This window comes from Notothenia rossii (genome assembly GCF_949606895.1).
Source record: "Notothenia rossii genome assembly, chromosome: 1".
Lineage (NCBI taxonomy): Eukaryota > Metazoa > Chordata > Actinopteri > Perciformes > Nototheniidae > Notothenia > Notothenia rossii.
Window position 1 is genome coordinate 85,513,593 of NC_136912.1, and position 19,977 is coordinate 85,533,569.

A 19,977-nucleotide genomic window follows, 5' to 3' on the forward strand; every position below is an offset into this window, starting at 1 on the left:
TTTAAAGTACTGCTGTTGGTTTTTAAAGCACTGAATGGTTTAGGACCAAATTATATTAACGATCTCCTGCAAAACTATGAATCATCCAGGGGTCTCAGGTCCTCTGGGACGGGTCTGCTCTCTGTTCCAAGAGTAAGAACTAAACATGGAGAAGCAGCGTTTAGCTATTATGCCCCGACTATCTGGAACAAACTCCCTGAATCCTGCAGGTCCGCTGCAACTCTTAATACTTTTAAATCCAGACTTAAAACCTATCTTTTTGCCGCTGCATTTGAGTGAGCTGTTTATATCCACACTACAGTATGGCTTTTATTCATCTATTCTATACCTGTTGTGTTTATTTTTATTATATTTACTTTTTAATGCCTGTTTTTAAATGCCATTGTATAATGTGTTTCTGCTGTATTTATTCTTAAATGTATTTTTATTTGAATTTGTAAAGTACTTTGAATTTCCGTGTGCTGAAAGGTTCTATAAACTTGGCTTGCCTATATCCAGCCCACCCATTTATTTTAAAAATATTTCCTTTCGGCAGGTGTTGTAATGTTTTCAAACTGTAAAAGTAGTCTACTCTAAGAGAAACATTTATAAGTTCCCGCTTTTAAGACTATATAATAGTTTTTATTTTTTAGCTATGTTTTGCAGATAATACAGGAACAAGTGACAAGACAACCAAATGTGAAAATAGATTTTATTTTCCCGTTTAAAAAGGAACCTGCAGAACTGAGAATGTGAAATGATTTTCATTCAATAACCCAATCTCCTCTCTTTCTACTTCTCTCTATTTAGTTTTGACTAAATGACTTCACTAAAAACATAAAAGTTAGAAAAACTAAATGATAATAATGATAAAAAACCTTATCATATTTACATACATGTTTATACTTTGTTTAATACTGTATTACATACAAGTAAAGTCAGATTATGATATGTTGTCCCTCACAGTAAATAGTCATGTTCAGATGACAGCACAGAGCCCAGATGCAACACTGTGCTGCTATTCATCTCTGAGGATGTGTCTGTGGTCTGAACACTGCTGTCTGAAGCTCTGCCAGACTCTGGATCAGAGCCTCTTCCTCCCTCAGGAGGTCTATCCTCACTGATCAGCTGATCAAAAGCAAAGTCATCTGAGTCCACTGGTCTGGATGAGATATTTAAAGTTTCCCCCTCTTCCTGGTCAGGCGGTTGCTGCTTGGAAATAAAGTCAGACTGGAAGAGGGCCTGGATCCGGGTGAGGAAGGGGTCTCCCTCCTCATCTGGCAGGGGCTCCAGGTACCTGGCCAGAGACGACAGCATCTGAGGGGAGGTGATGGATGGAAGAGGTCAAGTAAAATGACATAAGAGACAATCAGAGAATAAAGCCATTAGCCACTAAGATGTGAGAAAAGCAGGCAGCCTGGACAAACCTTCTCCAGAAAGGTGAGAGTGGAGTCTTTCCGGAAACATCTGTCCATCTTCACACTCCTACCCAGAGTGGAAAAAAACCAGTTTATTTATTCCAATATTAAGCTTTAAGAAGTTTTGAAGAGTGTGTTCTAAATCAAACAAACACAGGATCAGCATTACACAAACGCGTGTCAGGATAAACACAACTGTTTTGTTTCTCACTCACCATGGTGTTTGACTGTATTTATGGATGATCCACTGAGCTCTCCTCCATGTTTGTTCCCAGTCTGGAATGTCTTGTGATGACAGGAAGTCGAATCTGTAGGGCAGCTCTGGGGGAGGAACAGAGAGATATACTCAGCCAGAGGATAAACTGTGCCACTGTGTGCTGAAAATACTGACCTACATTGTCAGCTTGATTTCAAAGCCTCTTGATCTTAACTGTTTTGAAGTTCTGAATCATGTCTTCTTGTGTGTGTGAGTGTGAGTGTGAGTGTGAGTGTGAGTGTGAGTGTGAGTGTGAGTGTGTGTGTGTGTGTGTGTGTGTGTGTGTGTGTGTGTTGAACGTACTCTGTGGGCCTGAAGGCTCCTGGCTCTCTTTCACCAACAAGCATGTAGTTTGGGAGTGGGGGGAGGGGTTGGCTGGGTCATATGGGCTCACGATCATCCCGATGAAGGGGGCACCGCCACGCGAGAAATAACTCTGTAACAATCAGGACAAAGGGAATCAGAGCACATGTTCACATGGGACCCGTTAACACCTGGCAATAACATGCCTCCTGGGTGATTTGATCACATGTAGTCAGTTCATTCCTGGCATAGAACGCATCTCGTGTGACCAATTCTGATTGGATCTCACTTAACTGCTCAAAATGCAAAAAGACATGTATTTAATTTATTTTGGCTAAGACCAATTGCAGTTTATTTTATTCAGGGGAAGGCACATCCAAACAAAACAAAAGAATACAGAAACTCTTTAATCCTTTGTGTGTTCCTAAACGTCTCTATGTGCTTTTTGAAATCTTTTGATAATTTAGATAGTGGATGATGCCAGCTTTGAGAACCAAACAGAACTCAGACTGAGATACATTCAAGTTGTGATGCACAGGTCTGAGTGATCACAATATGTCTATGTAGTAGTTTACACATATATGTATTGCTCTCCACTTGTGATCCCATCATCATAGAAGTGTAATCAGGGTCAAAGTCCATATTCTCTCATCCATTCTTTTTACCTGGAACTGGTCCTGTGTGGTGATGTCCCGTACTGAAGGGTTGGGGTGGAAGGTGGGATGTGAGTGGTACCAGCCCACCACACTGAAGCCCAGGTTGGACAGCACGTCACAGGCCTGAGTCTGAGACACCGGGTCCATCTCACACTGCAAACCTGTACTCACACTGTTACATGGCTCCGCTGCACGGATCTGCAAAGACACAGAATCCTCTATTACTAAAAACACATTTCCAAATACTGAATAGTAAGTCAAGATCTCACTTCTCATTGTTTTGCACTTTTATCACATTTTCCTACCTTTAATACTCTTTCTTCCTCATTGAAAATCCCACCCAGTAGGCCAATGACTTCCCCTCGAGACACGTGGGCATGCTGACAATCATGACACATTGGATTTTTGAAACATTAGAAGACAATACAGTATAATAAATAAAATACAGAATAACAAATAGAGTTGTTTCAGAATGTTAAATAACAAAACAATAAAGATTGTATAGGGCTACGTTCTTAAACAGTTAACAGTTCATGTTGCATGCAGCACACTGAAGAAACGTCAAGCTAAATAACATGTCATTGTGATACCCAATGGAAAAATACATTCAGCATGTGTGGTTGTGTGTATAGCATACCATGTCCATTATGAGAAGGGTTTCGGCACACACAATAACCTGGAATGGTTCCTGGGGGAGCAGCAAAGAAGGGCTTTAAATAATTACAAATCTATAGAGCATACGCGTCACATAACAGATACATGCTGGCCACTTACCTGTACATCCTCTCCAAAATACCTGCAGGGAATCAACTGGAAGGGATCAAAAGACCTAGAGAAAGGAAGGAAACCAATTATAGTTACAGAAATATAAATATATAATTACAAGCCTTTCAAACATTCAGCACATGGACTCATCGAGCTCACCCTTTGAATCTGGGGATCTTGCAGGGTTTGGGGTGCTTCTTCATCTCTTCTCTCCGCAGAGCGAGCTCCCCGGCACTGAGATGCTGTTAAAAAAAAACACCAACACAGTTACAATGAAATACTAAAGCAAATTGGCTTTTCAATAATCTGCTGTACAACTGCAGTGTGTGTGTGTGTGTGTGTGTGTGTGTGTGTGTGTGTGTGTGTGTGTGTGTGTGTGTGTGTGTGTGTGTGTGTGTGTGTGTGTGTGTGTGTGTGTGTGTGTGTGTGTGTCCAAACCTCATACGTCTGCCCCTCCAAATCCTTAGAGTCACACCAGTTTCCTAATACGTCCCGCACACGGCGCTTCCTGGTCCGCTAAAACGTGAAGCCCCCCCACTAATTAGCACAAAGTCCAACAAACTCATATTTTAGGTTCTTGAGATTGGGTGCATTATGGGAGAATGTGGGTACCTACCATGCTCTGCAGCCTCTGGGCAATCTGGTAGGCCTCCAGCACATCTTTGCCCTCCTTATGCTTGGAGCGGTCCAACACCCTCGGGCGATTATACACCGCTTGCTCTGTGAGAGAAGAGGCAAAGCTCCAAATGAAACAGAAGCAAGATTTGTTTTTGAATAAGAGAAGAATGGCGTCTCAGTGAGGTTACCGCAGTTGAAGTTGATAGCTCCGATGAGCTCCAGGTAGGTGTGTATTCTCCCGATGCAGTTTACATCTCCGCAGTTCTTCAGTCCAGGGCGGACCGACGTCTTGTTCAGGTACTTGGGCCTGATCTTTAACCTGGTTAACAAAACAATGATTAACATCTTATTCTCTACAGTTGGGAACAAATTCACACATTTCTATGCAGTTTTACCATTGATCCAGGATGTAGTTTCGAATCTTAAGATATCTTTCGGGGGTCTTGGATGCTCTTCCCTCAAAGAACTCGGGGATAGCTTGTTTCTCATCCTCGGTAATGGTGTCCATCTCCAACTCTACTTCCTGCTCAGGCACCTTAAGCTCTTCCTCTTCCTCTTCCTCGTACTCTTCATCGGTTGGACTCTGCTCGGTCTTATCAGCAGAATCTGGGAGGACAGACGAACACAGTGTTACTTCACAAGCAAAGAAGTTGGTGATATCATGATGTGGTAGATCTACATAAAAACAGCAGGTTTTAAATCGTACCTGTTCCATCACCACAGGCCTCTTCCAGTTGATCCCACTTTGCTGAGTTTTTAGACTGGGTGCTCTGGCCCTTGATTTCATCAGTCATTTGCCCCAAGTCTGTCTGAGCTGCTGCCTGAACGTTTTCTGGCTGGAGATATTCTCTTTCATTGTCCTTCTCATCTATCCCAGTAACACTAGTCTTCTCTGAGGAAGAGGGGGAGTGTTGAGGACTTTGTGGAGACAGTGAGCGGGGGCTGGGCTGGTCCCTTGTCTCAGTTAGATGATTCTGCTCCTCTGAATCTGTCTGGATCTCAGAGCTCTGAGGCTGCTCTGGCTCACAGATCTCAGTTTTGATCACAACCTGCGGTTTAGCATCTCCGTCCTCACTCAGGTCATCAGTGATGTCCACCTCCTCATCCTCTTCATCAGAAAGCCTCTCTATGCGGACAGTGTTTGTAAGCATGGATGCATGACTGGAGGTGGGCTGAGGTGGTTGTAGAGGCGCTGAAGGACCAGCAGAGGGAGCTGCAGCTCTGGGTTCTGATTTAACCTGAAAAGAAATGCAGATGACGAAAGAGTTTGTTTATTCCTCATTCTTATTTACCAAGCCTTCCTGAGGAATGTGTTCTGCTTGTGAAATCATTTAAATAATGAGGAAAACAAAGGTATTATAAGTAGCATAAACCGAAAATTAGGCGAGTATTAACTAACTGAAATGTGTGAGTGTGCTGCTGAGTGTGCTGCTGAGTGTGCTGAGTGTTGCGGAGGTAGCAGAAAGCGAAATCTCACCTTGTGTTTGAAATACTGTCTGGCATAACTCTTGACCTGAAGAATGGAACGACTTCCAACCAACTTGGAAATCTTAGTCCACCTCCTACCAAACTGAGTCTGCAGAAAATCAGAATCAGAATACCTTTATTAGTCCCAGAGAGGGGAAATGTGCATCGTTACAGCAGGAAAGTGCCGCAGACAGCTTAATGTTACATATGTTAAAAAAAGTACTAAGTTATGATATAACAAAAAATATAATAAAAAAATAAAAGTAAAAAAAAATACTTTTCAAAATACAAATCCTGTAACAGTTCTTAGGATTTAGCAGCCAGGTATATATTACACAGTTATTAATGGCATATGTATATAATAACGTATATATTGCACATATAGTACATATTGCACATAGTTGATTGGTATTTGGTGAAAAACACACCTTAGCAACCTAGTATCTTTAAAAATACACTAAAAAGTAATACGTTACATGCCCATTAACCTTTATGACAATTTATTGACAGGTAAGCTTACCAGTCCTTCCTCAAACAGGTCTTTCTCCTCTTTGGACCAACGAGAAGAGGAGCCTGAGGACGAGGTCTTAGCTGGAGACCTGAACATTAGACAGGAGAAAGTGTGATTTAATCCACGAGGTGCACTCTGCTCATGTGAATGCTGGAGAAAGGGTTTACTTACTTCTTCACTTCGGCATTGTGGTTAACATCACCTTCCCAAATCTGGTTAGGAGTCCCCTCACCTGTCAGGTAGTATCTAAATGTTTGGTTCAGGACCAATATATTCAAAATGTATTATAAAAATAGTACAACGGTGACAACGACGGGGAACAGAAAAACACATTAATGTCACCCAATGTATCAATTAAAAAAACTTTACTATGAAATTGTTTAATAAATGTACTTCTTTAAAACGCTTTAAAAATGATTAATCATTAATCTTTGTAATTGAAAATGTTTACATTTCGGTAGTTAGATGCATCTGTGAAGGAGTTTTATTAAATAAAAAAATATCTAAACAGAAAGGAATAAGACACTTCATAATCTGGTCAAGACAATTATAAAGGGGGAGTCTGTGATTGTGGAAAAATATGATTGATATTTGAATTTAGTAACTCAGTAATACCCCCCTCCTGCTTGTGACCACTGCCTTTCTTTTTGAAATTCCATGGCCTGTCCTTTGCACTAGCATGATCCCCTACCATTGCTGATTGGCAACTCTCATATCTGCAGTATAGCCACTTAAGACTGTTCATTATGCAGCCATTATGACAACATCCCTCCCAGTGTTAAGAGATCTCCCAGTGTTATGAAATGAATTTGAGGCCAGAGAAAGGATACTGTTCCTCCAGCAGCATCCTCTCTATCACCTCCCTGTTCTCTGCGCTGATGGAGTTGTCCAGCTCCCATGGCTGCACAACACAGAGACAGAGACACACACACAGTCAACACAACAAGCATCACACAAGAGCTGAAGGACTAGCTGTTAGCTCCGCGAACTCATACCAGTATCCCTGCGCTGCTCTTCCACGCAGACTGTATGAACTTCTCCTGGACTAAACCTCCTCCACCCAGTTCACTGCAACACAAACACAAGGAGACAACAGTAACACGGACTGAAGGGACAGATATCATCCACCTGACACACAAGATCCGCAGCTATAGCCTTCACTGAGGACTGAAAACAACCACCGTCCCCGTAACTAGTGCGCACTAAACCACACAAGACTAACACACTGCATGAATGTTAAATAAACAGAAATAGGAAATATTTTCACCTTATACTGCTATCAAACTCGTCTCCTTCGATGTCAACATCCACCTCGTCCTCCATCTTGGTGGATAAACGTAAACATGAGAGAGAGCGGAAAGAAGACAGCGCTCAGCTCCGCTCACAGTGACCCCTGGTGGTGGGAGGTATCGTATCCACTGTTTAATCCTATTGTCAGGACTGCGTCTGATTACTTTGAAATAAAGTCAATTACTGAATAAAGATTATATGACCATTTTAAGCAAGGTAGGCTACTGATTTTCATGACAAAAATGTAATCTAATTTGAATTCTCTTTTATTAACATGACACATTGTACTTCTTAAACTGAACAAATTGACACTGCCACAATCATTTGGGCTCCACAAATATTATTTCTTCTCTTTTCTCAAAACATATTCAATGAAAATAAAATGCTCTTATTTTCAGAATTTGACAGTTGGTCAAATGTAATAGCCTTACGAAAACAGAACTGACATGTGGAATACTGTTGTATTTGTGTATACAGCAGCCATCAGGAAAAAGTTTAATTCATTTAAAAATTGCCATATGTTATAAACATATACATGTTATTGAAAGTAATCACGTAATGATTAACAATGACTAGTATCTAATTGCACAATGTGCTCCTGTTCTCCTTTATCTCTTGTCAATAGATCAACCCTTTTGAAAAACAAGTCACCAAAGAAGTTACTTTTGTCTAATGTTACATTAACTTTTTGAAAGTCAACAAGAATGTCGGTCAAAAATAGAAATGTCCTCATCACAGTGTTTATGTACAATTATGTATCTTTGCCATCAAGTAATATAGCTGCACAGTGCATGATGATGGCTTAAAGCAGTGGTTCTCAAACTTTTTCTGTCAGGCCCCCCCTTTGGAGAAAAAAAAAAGTCGGGCCCCCCCAACACAAATAGTCAGGCTCAGTGGCGGCGCCAGAAATTTCTTTTGGGGGTGCTGTGGGGTAGCTTGACGTTTCATAGAGGGTGCTCAAACATTTAGGGCTTCCCATTAATGTACCGGGCGCTACAGTGGAACTTTCTACTGCAACATTCCCCACGCATATACACAGTGAGACAGTTACAATGAAGGCTCGATAATCAGCTCACGGCATAGGGTAAAGTGCTATTTTTATAGGTGGTGTGTGGACCTCACATAGGGGGGTCCGGGGGCAAGCTCCCCCGGGAAGATTTATTTTTAAATATTGAAGTTAAATGCATCAATCTGGAGCATTTTGAGAGTAAAATGAATAGATCTATGGATACATCTCTCAACACCCATATGAAACAGAACTGTAAACAGATTTACTTTTTCTTTATGGATATTTTACAAATCACCCTTTTAAACGTTATTCTTGTTTTACTGCCATATAGTATTTCATACCTGTTTTTCATTTATTCTCTTATTTTTGTATAACTATAATGATCATATAAACGTGTGCCTCAGAAATAATTGTTTACATTAATCGTGACCAAACCGTTTGAGACCCACTGAGATAACTTAGACTAAAGTGAACTAAGTGATCTAAACACTGAGAGTCCGTTAGCTCAGGGGTTCCCAACCCCCGGTCCGCGGACCGGTACCGGGCCGTGGAGGTGTTACTGCCGGGCCGCGAAATGGCTGTGAGTTTATCGTAATATTTGCAGAATTAGAAATATTTAAAAATATTTTATCATTGTTCATTTATGCACAGAGAAAGTTACTGGTGCGCCAATAGGAAGTGGAGCACACAGGGGACAACCGTTTAATCGCAGACTGTTATGTTTATGTGGGGAAGTGGCAGTGCATACATTATTTGAGATATATTTCGAACTCAGACTTCATTTTAAGGACATTGCGGCCAGGGGTGTAGAGCTATTTTTTTAATTTGTAAAACCTCCTTCACTTTATGAAATGGCTGCAGCATCAGGAGGCAGCCTCTGAGAAGTGCAGCACCAGCGTGTACACACAGCCTTCACTGTGTTCTCCACTGCAGGCTGCTACGTTTCACACACACACACCGAACGGCCTGATTATTACCCCTATTACTCGTTGTATGAAGGAAATGTCCGGTCACAAAGGCACATGATGTGTGTGTGTGTATGTGCTCTGCTCAGCTCCGCTGTGTGTGTGTGTATGTTCGGTGTGTTTGTGTGTGTCCAACAACGGCATTTGTTTTCAAATTACCATGAACAGTAATTTACACACATCTGGCCAACTCCATAGGTATGTGGGTGTTCCCAAAAGAAGTTAGTTTAATCTTAATCTCGATGTAGTTCTAAATGCTGTCGGAGTGCACCGGAACGAACGCCCCGGTATGACGTTATTATGGCTGGCAAACAAGCCCAGGGGTCTCCCTGACATTTCAGTTATATCAATATGTGTACAGTGGTCCTAATTTGTTTTGATTGTATCCTGGTTTTAAACGTTGTTAATATGTTTTGGATGCATATTGTTCTATTATTTGTTACATACAATGTAACAGCCTGATATTGCCATATTAGGCTATATTATATTATATATTATATTAATATTTGTAAAGCGGTCCTAATTTTTTGTTTTAATTGTATCCTGGTTTTAAACGTTATTAATATGTTTTGGATGCATATTAGTATTTCTTCGGGCTGTTAAAAACAATTAGCCTCTGTTGCCACCTGCTGGTGAGTAAATATTAAAATCAGCTAAAATTGACAACCGGTACGCGATTTTTTTTTAATGTATCTGCCGGTCCTTGGCACAATAAAGGTTGGGAACCCCTGCTTTAGCTCACTGAGTCTCTCAATCTGACAGGAGAGGACACTCCACTTTGTTCTTGAAAAAGCTCCTTATATCCGTTAGCGTAGCTCGCTAGCACCAGAAGCTAACAACAACGATCCCCGGTAGCAGTGCGCTCTCTCTCACTCGCGCACACAAAATGGCTCGTTCCACACACACACAGAGCCGAGCTTTAATGAAACACAGAGACCCAGACGTAATAGTACTGCATCATATTATTTTCGAATAAATAATTTTTCAATTTATGATTTTTTATTTTTGTATCTTTTACATTTTTTATTTTTTACCATTTTTCCTCCTGGTCTCTCGCGCCCCCCCCTGGTATGCCTCTGCGCCCCCCACTTTGAGAACCACTGGCTTAAAGACAGACCCAAACTCCCCTGCTGGATTTTAATTCATAGCAAGAGCTTTTTAAAGCTTGTTTATCATGCCCAAACATATGCTGTTTAACACTTAAAAAAAAAAAAGCCCAAGTAAGTGTTGTTTTTATAAGCCAGCAGGTGAAGTTTTGCCGGATATATCACATGCACATTCATGTGAATTATTCTCCAACTGTCAGTTTCAAAGCATCCACATTACTTAGGTAGTGAGCGTCTCTCTTCATCCATAATAAAAACCAACAACAAAGTGAAAGACAACAAAAAAGGTTTTATTTAGAAATTCACAGTTTCTAATGGCACTACAGTTTTGTAGTAACTCACTGTTGCTCCAAAATACTCTGCAGCTCTTCAGAGTAATCAGAGAGAGAAAAAAGATAGCACTTTACGCTTAAGGTAGAAAAACAAAAAGGCATGAGGAGTTATACAAAGTGCACACTGAGCTCCTAGAACTTCTTTCCGAGGACATTCTCCCTACGTTTCGGGGTAAGTCAATTCAAAGTAGTCTCACAGCACAGACACACATACATGAGATCAACAAATAATTCTCACATGCATACGGGTTTACACACACAAACGTAAGATCATACAGATTCAAAAAGGGTAAAAAAAACCTCATGATTTGCTTGGTTTGTGGAACAGAATCACAATTATAGTGTTCCTAATTTAACCATCTTTGCTGCGTTCCCTTTATTCATAGATTCATAATCTTCTCCTCACAAACCACAAGTATCATTCAAGGTGGGGCAAAACCGAAGTCAAAGAGCAATGACAAGTGATTAAAAGACTAGAGCGTACAATGAGAGTGAAGATGCACAATAAAAATAATTAGCTAGTCGGGAAAGCAGGCGTGGAGAGTGATAAGCACTTTTAGCTTCTAATGAGAACATGTTAGAGTGGTTAATAACGCAGGCATATTCAACTTTTGTTCACAGTTACGGAAAGTCGTGCAATGGAGGTCAGAGGTGACGTTGGTGGGTAAAGATATGTAAAGACAAAGGAGCTGTAGAAGCAGAGGTAAAGGTGTCTTTTGATGGAGTAAGATGAAAAATCTCTGTCTCGGTCATAATGTTCACAGGACCAACCACACAGTGCCAGTCAGAGACATACTGCATGCATACAATACAAAATATATTTTATTATAAAAAAAAAAAAAAAGAATACCCCCTTCTCACATTATTCAAATCTGAGTCTTGGCGCAGGTCAGTCATGAAATCATAAACGGGGCGAGTTAAAATCGTTTGGAAAGCGATCCAACAAAGATGCTAAAAAAAGCACACGGAAGAAAGAAGAATAATTTACACTCACTTCCTCTACTTCCATCTACCCAGCAGCTCTTAGCAAATACAAAACCAGCAGTGTGACGATCCTAAAAAGCCTGCAGTTGTGTAAATCAATACTAAAGGATCCTGTTATCTGCTGCAGGACATGTAACTGCTATCCCATCTGATAATTCAGGCCGAGGTAAACAGAATAAGTGGCGGCCATAATGTCAGAGCCGAAGATAAAATGTAAAAAAAAAAGAAAAAGAAAACTGTCCGTGGTTTAGCCATCTACCATGGCCATGTGTCAGTGCGGTTGTTGAGGGCATTTCACCGTCATATTTCTGTAACATACTCACGAGGATCAACTTACTTGACACTGCAGGATCGGGAGACATGCAAGTTAGGTTAAAAACATCTGTAGTCATTTAAATAAATAAATACATAAATAAAACTGGACTCCCAGTAGGAGGTGTGTGTGTGTGTGTATGTGTATGTGTATGTGTATGTGTGTGTATGTGTATGTGTATGTGTGTGTGTGTATGTGTGTGTGTGTGTGTGTATGTGTATGTGTATATGTGTGTGTGTGTGTATATGTGTGTATGTGTGTATGTGTATGTGTATGTGTATGTATGTGTATGTGTGTGTGTATATGTGTGTGTGTGTGTATATGTGTGTGTATGTGTGTATGTGTATGTGTGTGTGTGTGTATGTGTGTGTAAACATTCAGCTCTGCAGCCCAATGTGCTCCTAAAGTACATTGTATTCGAAAACAGTTAATTCATGTCTACATACTGGTAATGTGAATAATTCAAACCAACCACACCAGCAACGATAAAAGAGGAGCATGGCTCAGTTATATACGAAGGAAAAGAAAATCGAACACCATGGCTTGCCTCTAGCCTGTTCTTCACTTTACATTCCTCACAGTCACAACACGTTTCTGTATTATTGCAATTTCTCTGTAATGGGTGTACAGTATGTGCAAGCTTTTCGGGCCCAGCCCAAACTGACTGAGTAGGAAACATCTCTTTGTGGCCTAGTAGGACCTACAGACTGCTGGGATTGTATTTGTAATTTGAGGTTAAACAGGAAACTAAACTGAGAGGACTAACACATTCAGACAAGTAACGTGATGTTCTTCATTCAGCTCTGATGGTTGGTTTGGAACAGACTGACGGAGACAGAGGAAGAGGAGCAGAGCTGAAACACTCTGGTCTCATAACACACACCTGCAGTCATGTGAGGATGCAATACAGAGACAGAATGGATTAAATGATGGCAATGAAAGAAGAGAAGTAGTTTGTTATGCCCCCCCACGTCTGTCACGAAGACACAATTCATCCAAAAGAGAAGCCTAATACTTCCTGATGCCCCCGGGGGTGAAGGAACGTAGAGCTGAGGCCTCCTCACTTTGTGGGGATAAAAGCTTACTGGTGCTCAACTGTCATGGGACAATGTGCTTATCAAGAAGAGAAAACACCTTGAACACACTTCCATGGATTTGACTGGATTAAATGTTTCCCTCCCCACTGCAGTTTCTCTCTCGTCCGCTTTCACAATTCTTTACATTTAATATTTTTAGCTTTAAAATGTCTAGAACAGATATAAAGGCACATAACCGTAAACAGCTCTTTGACAGGAGTGGTTAAGGACTGGTTGTTGTGGAGCTTCTGCTGCCACAGCCATTTCAGTTCCACGGTGCGCCTGGGTGCTCATGGGAAATGTGGTTCTTTGGGATGCAGTAAGTACCTCATCTCCTCATAGATCTGCCACCACATAGTGTGTGTGTGTGTGTTGTGAGTAGAAAGTTGTGTTAAAGTGTGGGCTTTCAGACATGTCCGGTGATTGCTGTCCCCCCGATGGTCCCGACACTGATCTCCTTGTTTCCCTTCATGAGCTGCTGCAGGCTGGGCAGAGAACCCACGCCCCCCCCACGCAGGGCAGGGAACTGCAGCTCCGTCTGCCGGGACTTCCTCCTCTTCATCGAGCGCTTGTCCTGCCGGGACTTGGTGGGAGACTGCTGGAGGGAGAAAGGCAGGCTGTGTCCATTGCACAGGTCTGTGGAGGAGCGGATGGGGGAGGGGGGGGGGAGGCGGCTCGTGTAGGACTCCTCAGAGTGGGTGGACGAGCTGCAGCTGCTGGTCTCTGAGGAGGTGCAGGTGGGCAGTGACGACGCCTCCTCCGCAGAGGAAGAAGGAGGTGGTGGAAGGGAAGGAGGAGGGGGAGGAGGAGGAGGAGGAGGGGGGGGTGGTGGTGGTGGTGGTGGTGGAGGAGGGGGGGAAGGGGGGCAAGGTTGGAAGCCGTTGCAGTTCAGAGCCCCGTTTGTGAGAGGAGCACAGGGGTCGGCCAGCTTCAGAATGTCAACCTTGTCCAAAGACTTTGACTTGCAACGCTTTTTCTGCAAGGGAAAACATGAAACAGGAGGAAGACATTATGAACAAACATTTCAATAAAGCAGATACATCAAATATTGTCACGCCAGATTAACCACTACTGTGCTGAACACTACGGTTACACAAAGATGGGTGGGGAAGTTCCATAGGGAAAGATTGAATCTAGGCCAATGTGCACATGACAATAAAGCCTTGAATCTTGTAATATACAGTAAGTACACAGCAAATTATTCACATTGAAATGTTTTGAGTGGGAAGTGTTTTTTTACATTGCATAAAGCAGAAAAAAGGCCCACGGTGTTTGCAAAGAAGTGGTTAACAGGTATTTGGTCTGAATAATAACACTGTTCAGGTGCCCCCTTATCAGAGCTCTTCCATTGAGATCAGAAAGCAGTGACTGGCGAAGAAGCCATTCACTGCTTCAGCATACTTATAGTACAGACTGACTGACACCAGAAAACACACAGCACTCAAGTTATTCAAACGACGGCCGTCACAGCCAACAGCAGGTGGAACATACACTGTACCTTTTTCTCTGGAGAAAACCTTAGAGGTTCTACAATGTACAAGTCATCGGGACCTACTGGGGAGGGGAGAGAGGGGCTAGGTTAATGATGGAATGGCAAACAGGAATACATACATGTAATAAGCATGAAGTGACCTTGCAAGTAGTTTTAATTAAAGATGCAAACATCCATTTTTAATCATCGCTAATTGTATTTTCTTAAACTAAAAACAAGGGTAAAGCTAAAATCACAGTGAGAGTCTGTTATGTCATTATCTGTTACTACTTGCAAATGTCTACCATGAGCCAGCAAAGCACCATGCTCTATTATTATACATTTCTTAAGCCTGCATGTGGGCACAAGCTGGCAATGACAGCCTCTCACACACACACACACACACACACACACACACACACACACACACACACACACACACACACACACACACACACACACACACACACACACACACACACACACACACACACACACACACACACACACACACACACACACACACACACACACACACACACACACACACACACACACACACACACACACACACACACACACACACACACACACACACACACACGAGGGATAATGAACAGCAGGGGGAGTTTAAGGTTTCATGAGTCAAAGAATGTATTATTTTTATTGCCGGCACCAGCCTCTCCCGTTGGGCTTGAGGCACTGGCAACAGAGATATCGGCCACTAAGCACGGCAACATGTGAGAGAGGAAACCAGATGAGAGTTTGAAAGAGAAAAGGAGTAGAAAGGAAAGGATACTCTTTAAATGGGGACAGTTATGTGGAAAGAGCTGCAGCAGTCTGATGCAACATCTTAAAAAGGTCTATAGCCGCAATAATTTGATCTTTGCAATGAGCTATGACTGTAGTGTCAAACCTGAATGTAGCTCTAGATAGGAGAACTGAGGAAAGGTTTGAGGGAAGACTTGAGTAAAGTGTGTGTGTGTGTGTGTGTGTGTGTGTGTGTGAATCTTACCTTCTGTAGAGGACAAGTGAAAGGACTTGGAGCGAACGAGCGGACAGGTCACCCTGCGCTTTAGGCTCATATCGTCATAGGAGGAGAAACACCTGACAAGAAGAATTACATTGACATTTGTGTCGTTGACATTGTCACTGTTCCAGAGTCATACAATTAGTGGCAGGACAGGATTGACAGCCTCTGGCAATGAAGTCTCAAGTGATGTAAGTAATACGTTTTATTCGAAAGCAGCATCATAAAACTGGGTGTAGGTCGGAGATCATGATGACAGATCTAAAACTGGAGGAACACATAATACTCAAGCCTACGGGGTAGCAACATGCCAAATTCACATGTAAGGGGAGTGTGTGTGTGTGTGTGTGTGTGTGTGTGTGTGTGTGTGTGTGTCACAAACCTCTTGGGGCTGGGGTAGTGGTTGCTCTTGGGGAGAGCAGCAGCGATGGGGTTGGGGGAGGGAGATGGGCTGCGGCAGCACTGCAGACACAGCAGGAGGCCCAGAGTGAGACACAGGACCAGGGACACCACCAGGTAGCTCTGCCGGTCCGACACCTGCAGAGGAGAGGCACACAGTGAGAGGCTGGTCAAGTACAACTATCATTTAAAGCTTCACCCATGTATGCACAAATGTTAACAAATGAATACCTTAAAGATGGCAAAGTATTTATTAGATTTTGAGTTTGATATCAGCAGGTCACGTATGGTGTTTTACACTCTGTCCAAAGAGATCGAATTGCAAAGATAAGTATCCTCCATAGGACTATGTGACTGTCACACACAGAAAAGAAAGCACTTGAGCAAAAAGTGTATTATTAAACATGGAAACAAGTCGTTTTTTTAAATCACAGGTTTCACACATTGTACAACAACATCTGTTTGTTTTTTATTCCATTCTATTTCTATGTAAATAGTAATACCGTTATATTTTTTAAATATTTTTGTAGTTCTCCGTCTGTGTTTTTAATTATTGTTTTACTTTTATAATAATAATACATTTTATTTGGGGGGCGCCTTTCATAGCACCCAAGGACGCCTTACAGGGCATAGGGGCAATATAGGGAACAATTAAAACAGTGGATTTAGTGAAATATCAGCCGGTGTAAAACAAGACAAACAACAGGAAATGGACTACTGAGTTGGGTTTTGAATGTTGTTATGGAATCAGACTGTCGGATATGTAGTGGCAGGGAGTTCCAGAGTCTGGGAGCCGAGCCGCTGAAAGCTTGAGCACCCATGGTTTTGAGGCGAGAGCCTGGGACGGTGTGAAGTCCTACGGACGAAGAGCGGAGGGTGCGGGAGGGGGTGTACTCCTGAAGGAGCTCAGTGATGTAGATGGGGGCAAGGTTATGGAGAGCTTTACAAGTGAGTAGAAGATGTTTGTAGTCAATACGGCAGCGTACAGGAAGCCAGTGTAGCTGAGTGAGAATGGGGGTGATGTGGTCGGATGAGTTGGTGCGGGTTACGACCCCGTAAGTATGCACCATGACATCAAGTCAAATTCCTCGTATGCGTCAACCTACCTGGTAATAAACCTGTTTCTGATTCTGATAAACAAATGAAATCCTAATTTCCAGGGATTTATTCTCTTGTATAAAACCCTTAAAATATCACAACACATATAGTAAACTTAATGCTGTGTCATGTTAACAAATGAGCTTAGATTTGAACTTTGCATGTCTATTTTCTGACCCCTGTAAGCAGTGTGCAGTAGAACAGACAAAGGTTTCATTTACCTCTCTCTGAAGCTGGCTCACTGTGTCGGTGAGGTTGAGCATCAGTTTGCTGACGTTCTCCAGCTGGCTGTGCAGGATCTGGATTGAGTCCGTCTGCCTCTGGTCCTGTCAAATTAAAAAGTTACTCATTTGTCAGCCAATGTCAATAATCAATAATTAATCAAACAAACACAACTGTGAATGCTTTTCTTGCTCTTTTAGCCTTCGTGTAAACAGACCTGCTCCTCAGCGATGCGGGAGGTGTTCTGTAGTTTGATGATGGTCTTATTGAATGCTCTCTGCATCTCTTCCATCTGTTTACGGTATCTGAGAGGTACACAGATGCAGAAATGACTAACTTTGTGAAACCCTTCCACAGTGCAAACATTATGAACTCATGGTATACAGCCCTGTCATATTCAGTTTGAAGCAAACAGACTTAAGGGAAGCACCATCTTAATATAGCTTTATAATACTAAGGCTTATTGTGTGCAGGGGGGTTACCTCTGGCTGAGCTCCTCCAGGTATCTGCTGGACAGACTCATGTTCATCTCCAGGGCTTTGATCCTGTTGTTCAGCCTCATGAAAACACTCTCCTTCTGGCTGGAGCCGTGCACCGCTCCCCCGTTCAACAACATGCCGTTCCCGGTCATTGCTCCACCGTTATAATCCCCTCCGTTCTGCAGCTCTGCGTAGAAGTCTGTAGCTGTGCGATGGACATTGCCGTTCCCATTGGTGCTCAACAGGAAGTCGTCCACTGAGTCCTCCACACGATCTCCAGTGTGAGTGAGAGATTCCCCCTGCTCCCCGTTAGTCTGTGAGGCCTGGACATTTTGTCTCGTGGAGTCCCCACTGTCTGCGCCTGGCTTTACAGTCTCTGTGTCTGTGGGTGGGAGAGCTGTGGGGAGTTCAGTGCGGGCGGGGATCAGGTCTTCAGGCCTCGACGCAGTGGGAAGCAACTGAACGGGCTGCTCCTTGGCGGGGGGAACCACAGCACCAGGAGAGGCCGTTTCAGAGGCTCCAGGCTGTGGGGGGGGGCTGAAAGTTAAGGTGGGGGTGGCACTGGAGGGATGTTGCGTCTCCGGGATGGAGACAGAAGGGAGGGATGGAGTAGGGACGGGGTCGAGAGCCGCGTCTTTAATGGGAGGGGGCAGCTTCTCCTCGTGGCTGGGGGTGGGCGATGTCAGGGAACTGTGGATGTCTGAGAAACTGTGAGGGGGGATAGTGGCGGTCCTGCTAGGCTCCAGGAGGATGTTAACCTCTGGAGTTTGCGTGTCAGTGTTTGGATGTGTGGTGGGCACCTCACCCGAGGCTTTCCCTTCATGTTGGGCCTTAACGGGAAGCTCGGGCTCTGGGGCCTTTTCTGTGAGGGGAGGAGCTTCTTTAAGGGGTGTGGGGACAGGGATAAGTGGAGGTGGGTGAATGAGGGAAGGGGGGTTTACATCAGTCTGTGTTTGTGAGCTCAGCTGCTTTCGCTTTACGCTGCGTTGCCTCTCCTTGGCCAGCCGGGCGGAGCACCAGCGGTGGAGCAGCTCCGGCAGGGTGGCCATGCAGGAGAGAGACAGGGAGGAGAAGGAGGAGAAGGGACAGTAAGTCTGGCTGTCCCACTGGTTCCTGTCCGCCTCCTTCCTCGATGACTCGTCTGTCTTCTCTTCCTCCTCGTCTGCCTCATCCTCCATCAGGGTGACAGTGGACTGTCTGGGCTCTTCGTCCTCCTCCTCCTCCTCCTCTACAAAAGTGACAATCTGTCTGTCCTCCTGGGAGTCGGTAGATGAGGGGGAAGGCGTGGAAGAGTCATTGGAGACATCGCAGTCCTCCTGGGCTGCAGGGGGATCTGGCTCTGCAGGCTGCGCTCTGGAAGAGGTACAGATACTGATTTAGAAGCATTTAATCAGAGCTTGGTTTTCCTGGAGGATAGTAAAAGGAAAAGTGAATTAAAACAACACTATATTGTTCTCATCTTATTTTAACTCGTCCTTCTGTGACCTATAAATCATTTTGTATTCATTAAGGTGGTCTTACACTCCAGGGTCCGGAGGTGTTTCAGCTGGTTTAGGTGCAACTTCTGTGCTCTCCTTCTTTTCCTCCACAGTTGTATTAACTGCATTGAGAAAGACACAACAATCAAACAGTCGGTCACTGTCGCAGAGTTCACAGGAAGATATCACTTTCAGTGCAGTGGCAACTTTCTCCCAAGTCCTAGTTGCCTGCAGGAGGCAGAGTGGGGAACAGAGACCCTTTTCGCTCCACAGAATGCCTGGCGAGCCCATGTTTGGGAAAGCCAGAAATAATGTGAACCAGTTCAGTCCAGTTAGAACCGACTTTTCCCTCCCACACTCTCTCTTCCCTGCTTACTCTGCGGGTGTAAATGCAAAATCAGCCCTAGAAATGCAAAGACACTTTTTGCTAAAAAAAAGAAAGAAAGGTTGACTTTGTGAACTTACGCCTAAAATGTCATAATTACATTGTGTCAAATTGAATTTTATAAAGTAGACTTCATTTGTGCGGCAGCTCAAAGTAAAATAAATCTACATCCCGACTACAAGTGGTCAGTTGGTCTTTGCAAAAGATACTCGTTTCATTACAGGAGAGAAACACAAATCAGAAAAACTGAAACCGTTCAAGAGCAGAAACTAAATATAAACATTATGTGAAATCTGTGTGTAAAGCAGAGTTTTCCCTTTAACCCCATGCATCAGGGGAACAGCTGTGTAAGAGAGTGATTTTGATG

General features: G+C 43.2%; 2 protein-coding genes across 6 annotated transcripts in view; both read right to left on the reverse strand.

Moving 5' to 3' along the window:
- Positions 1 to 677: 677 nt before the first annotated feature.
- On the reverse strand, positions 678 to 7,367 carry mysm1 (Myb-like, SWIRM and MPN domains 1). The gene is made up of 20 exons (XM_079669585.1): positions 7,241 to 7,367; positions 6,969 to 7,041; positions 6,804 to 6,874; positions 6,145 to 6,219; positions 5,983 to 6,061; positions 5,473 to 5,571; positions 4,702 to 5,233; positions 4,391 to 4,601; positions 4,184 to 4,314; positions 3,994 to 4,097; positions 3,816 to 3,893; positions 3,537 to 3,619; positions 3,387 to 3,441; positions 3,250 to 3,300; positions 2,918 to 2,992; positions 2,622 to 2,810; positions 1,957 to 2,089; positions 1,613 to 1,718; positions 1,407 to 1,464; positions 678 to 1,296 (listed from the first exon to the last, which is right to left on the reverse strand). Exons 1-20 carry the CDS (start codon positions 7,294 to 7,296, stop codon positions 940 to 942), a joined length of 2,616 nt encoding a protein of 871 aa, XP_079525711.1. The 5' UTR covers positions 7,297 to 7,367; the 3' UTR covers positions 678 to 939.
- A 3,245-nt stretch (positions 7,368 to 10,612) lies between these two features.
- Positions 10,613 to 19,977, reverse strand: part of suco (SUN domain containing ossification factor) — a 43,108-nt gene continuing 33,743 nt past the window's right edge. For 3 of the 5 annotated variants that reach the window (XM_079675790.1, XM_079675788.1, XM_079675791.1), the window contains 8 exons: positions 19,269 to 19,347; positions 17,751 to 19,100; positions 17,486 to 17,573; positions 17,268 to 17,372; positions 15,932 to 16,086; positions 15,535 to 15,626; positions 14,547 to 14,602; positions 10,613 to 14,024 (listed from right to left, as the gene is read on the reverse strand). In XM_079675790.1, the coding sequence (XP_079531916.1) occupies positions 13,455 to 14,024; positions 14,547 to 14,602; positions 15,535 to 15,626; positions 15,932 to 16,086; positions 17,268 to 17,372; positions 17,486 to 17,573; positions 17,751 to 19,100; positions 19,269 to 19,347 (2,495 nt within the window). In that variant the 3' untranslated portion in view covers positions 10,613 to 13,454. The remainder of the gene's footprint in view (positions 14,025 to 14,546; positions 14,603 to 15,534; positions 15,627 to 15,931; positions 16,087 to 17,267; positions 17,373 to 17,485; positions 17,574 to 17,750; positions 19,101 to 19,268; positions 19,348 to 19,977) is intronic. The other 2 variants (XM_079675789.1, XM_079675792.1) reach the window with 2 other exon arrangements.

What these genes read in the sequence shown, in the direction of transcription:
- mysm1 (XM_079669585.1), bottom strand. Translation starts at nt 7,296, where the DNA reads ATGGAGGACGAGGTGGATGTTGACATCGAAGGAGACGAGTTTGATAGC. An exon ending in GACAGTATTTCAAACACAAG is followed by an intron (nt 5,234 to 5,472) that starts GTGAGATTTCGC and finishes ATTTCTTTTCAG; the next exon opens with GTTAAATCAGAACCCAGAGC. An exon ending in GGAGCCTTCAGGCCCACAGA is followed by an intron (nt 1,719 to 1,956) that starts GTACGTTCAACA and finishes TTCCTCCCCCAG; the next exon opens with AGCTGCCCTACAGATTCGAC.